Below are 3,615 nucleotides of genomic sequence, written 5' to 3'. Positions count from 1 at the left end.
ATCCCGACTTCAAGTCGGGATTTTGAATCCCGACTTGGAGTCGGGTTTTTAAAACCCGACTCCAAGTCGGGATCCAGGATCCCGACTTGAAGTCGGGATTTTGTTTCCCGACTTGGCAATTTTGCTTTTTTTTTTTCGTTTAAATTATTATTATATAATTTAATTTATATATAATTAATTTTAACAATATACTAAAATCCAAAATTAATAAAATTAACATTGCATTAACTTAAAAAATTACAATTAAGGGTACAAATGTAATAGTTATTTATTTTGTATAATTGTAAAAAATTACATTAAATATATAAATGTAAAAGTGTATATTTTTGTACAATTGTAAAAAATACAAAAAATATACAATTAATCCTGGCTACCCGGTACTGGCACATCCGATTGTGTTGAAGAATTTCTTTGTTGTGCTTGTTGTCGTGCACGCCTTTGCGCCCAATCCATCTCGTTGTGAATACGTGTTGTTTGATTTCGACCAGGCGCGAAGAGATGCGAATTGTAGGATCGTGGACCAACTCAAATCCCGGTACATCCCAATAATCTTCGGAATGTACAGGTTCAAATGACTTAGAATATGTATTCTTATAAGTTATTATATCGTAATAATCCTTCACCATTGATGCAGCATTAATCATGAATGCAGCGCATACCTTTTGAGCGTGACTGCAAGGTATACCAAATTGAGTCCATTTGCCGCAAGAACATTCTCGGTTCGCAATTTTGACAACATGGGTGTTGACTCCATGTCCACCGTGACGTTTTGTAACAACCGAAGCGGACTGTTGGAACTGATGGAATTTGGTGACGGTATGTTCAACAGAATTTTGATGCCAACGTGTGAACATCTTATATGCAAAATCCGTCCACAGTTGGTTGTTGGTCAACATTACAGTACTTCTTGCTAACCTCTCACGGAAATAATGGACACTTCGCTGAAACGTCATCTCAGCAATTGCTGTCAACGGTAGGCGGCGAGCCCCTTTCAATACTCCATTTATGCATTCCGACATATTTATCGTCAGAATTCCGCATCGCCATCCACCATCATGTGATGCTGTCCATTTTTCCTTGTCGATCCTATCTAACCACTAAAACGCCTCGAGGGACTGTTTCTTTATCTCCTCCATAGTGCGATTGAATTTTCTGATCTGATATTTAGAGCCAGCTCTCCAACAAAGATCCTTCAACACAACATTTTTGTATTTACTGTTGAAATTGGAACACACGTGCCGCAAGCAATATCGGTGCACGCCGTTAGGTGGCACGAAATTCGGACATTCACGTACAGCTCTTGTGATACCAGCATGGCGGTCAGAAATAAGGCAGATACCCCGTCGCCCTCGTATAATGTGTCTGCTCAATTGTCTAAGAAACCACTTCCAAGATAAAAGTGATTCTTCATCGACAACAGCAAAAGCAAGAGGAAGTACCTGTTGATTTCCATCCATGGCAGCAGCAATCAACATCTTGTGCTTGTACTTTGTGTATAGATGGGTCCCATCTACACTTATAAGGTTGCGATAGTGTTGGAACTCTTCAATGCACGGCTTGAACGCCCAGAATACGTACCCTATCACATATGCACCGGTTGATGTGTCGCGGGCTTTATGTTGCCATTCAACAATCGTTCCTGGATTATATTTTTGGAGAGTTCCCAAATATTTGGGTAGCTTTTGAACGGAGCTCTCCCATGTGCCATAAACCATCTCACGTGCCATTTTCAAACTGTACCATGCCTTTTGATATGCTATATCGTATCCGGTATGGTCTTTCACAGTCTGGATGACATGCTTGATTCCGTACGACGGGTTGCTTTTTACATGTCCTAACAATAAAGAAGCAACATATACTCTATCTAAATTACCGTGTTCGAGGGACATTTGATTCAATATACATGTATGGTCCCCTCCGTATTTTGTTATTGTCCACCTTCCCATTTTTGGTTTGTAAATGCCTCGCAGCTCCCATCTACACCGCATAGCTGCAAAAAATAAATACGAATCAGTCGAATAATTTTGTATGTTTAGACATATACGACAAATATATATATATATATATACCTTCGGTGGTATGCCTACACAATACTTTCCACTTGGTCTTTGAACTCTCAGGTACCCAATACTCGCGTCGGGCATATCGTATTGAGTGATCTTTCACCGCCTCGATTAAAGCTTCTTTATTTTTGAAAAGCATTCCCACATCAAGTCTGCCTTCGTTTTTGTCATAAAATTTTGCATACCTTAAGTTCGGTACATCAATGGAATCCACTGGTACCTTCGGGAATGTTTGTTCAAAAAATGGTATGGAGCGGTAAAATGTTTCCTGAGAAGTTCGTTGTGCCGTAACCGGCTGAGAGGATGTTGACGTACCTTGTGCAACATTTTCGGCGACAACATTTATGTCAACATCTTCTATTCCATCCTCAGGTGGAATTGGGTAATCCACTTCATCCGATTCGGAAGCTGCATCTGATTCATTAGCCAGGCTATCCGCAATAGGGTCTTCTGGCTCGTCAATGTATTGTGCAGAAGTTGGTATAAAATGGGGGGTGGATGGAGTATGTGAGTGGGTGGGCTCTGTGTAATTAAGTTCAATATTATCGAGCCCTTGTGTGACAGACACCACATTCGGAGTATAACAATCTGTATCATAATTTGATGTGCCTGCACCAAAATCGGGGTTAGAAGTACCTGCATCGAAATTAGAGTTATAGGTACCTGTGAAATTTTCGTAGTTGGAGGATGACGGAAATCCTTGGCTCGATAACATCGCCATGTATTCCCCCCATTGTTGACTTATTTGTGAGTTGTCATCCACCAACTGCCGGGAACCGAAAGCTCCCCAACCTCTGCCAATTTGTGGAGCATCGTCGTGCTGGATTTCCACCGTTTCGACGAATATTTCCATTAGTGGAAACCCAGCTGTAGGATTAGTAAAGAATGAAAATGTATCGTCATCCTTTATTGGTATCAGTGTTTCCTTAATTCGCCCTAGGTATTGGCACGAATGTTTTGCAGAAACATTCAATGAAAATCGTGAGCTATCAACACCAATTTTTTTGTAGATTTTTGACAAAAATTGATCATAACTGGATGAACGGGGGATCCTCATCGCTGCAATGGGCGTCTGATCATATGTAACAGACCATCCATCACTCGATAATTCACCACCAAAATACAAAAAAATCTCAATGTGAGAAGATGAAGTTGACATTTTTTTTTGCAAGTTTCTACGTAAAATTACTCTTCGTATTTGATATGGGATGAACGAGGGATTATGCTGCTTGAAATAATATGACGATTCTGCTATAATATGCTGCTTGAAATTACTCTTCGCATATTTATAGGTCAGCCATTGATTATGGTAGGTCGCCTACCAACCTTTAAGGCTGGTAGGCGACCTACCAGCCTTTATTAAAGGCTGGCGAATGTACCAGCCTTTAATAAAGGCTGGTACATGCCAGCCATCTATCCCATCACCGTGATGGGATAGATGTGTAAATATACACATAAATATATAATATATAATATATAATATATATATTATATATAATATATATAATAATATATATACATATTATTATATATATATATAATATATTATATA

The 3,615-nt window shown here is 39.3% G+C and overlaps 1 protein-coding gene across 1 annotated transcript; it reads right to left on the bottom strand.

Moving 5' to 3' along the window:
• Window positions 1-292: 292 nt before the first annotated feature.
• On the bottom strand, window positions 293-3,296 carry LOC148788926 (uncharacterized). Its single transcript, XM_088877842.1, has 2 exons — window positions 2,070-3,296; window positions 293-1,990 (listed from the first exon to the last, which is right to left on the bottom strand). The coding sequence occupies exons 1-2, from the start codon at window positions 3,220-3,222 to the stop codon at window positions 1,098-1,100; spliced, it is 2,046 nt and encodes a 681-aa protein (XP_088733968.1). The 5' UTR covers window positions 3,223-3,296; the 3' UTR covers window positions 293-1,097.
• Between the last annotated feature and the right edge of the window lie 319 nt (window positions 3,297-3,615).

This window comes from Sesamum indicum, linkage group LG2 (assembly GCF_026168435.1).
Source record: "Sesamum indicum cultivar Baizhima isolate 11 linkage group LG2, ASM2616843v1, whole genome shotgun sequence".
NCBI lineage: Eukaryota > Viridiplantae > Streptophyta > Magnoliopsida > Lamiales > Pedaliaceae > Sesamum > Sesamum indicum.
The sequence above is the reverse complement of the archived record's forward strand: the minus strand, read 5'-3'. Positions and strand labels throughout refer to the sequence as shown.

Coding starts and splice junctions, on each gene's coding strand:
- LOC148788926 (XM_088877842.1), bottom strand. CDS start 3,222: ATGTCAACTTCATCTTCTCACATTGAGATTTTTTTGTATTTTGGTGGT. Junction 1,991..2,069: donor GTGTAGGCATACCACCGAAG/GTATATATATAT, acceptor TATTTTTTGCAG/CTATGCGGTGTAGATGGGAG.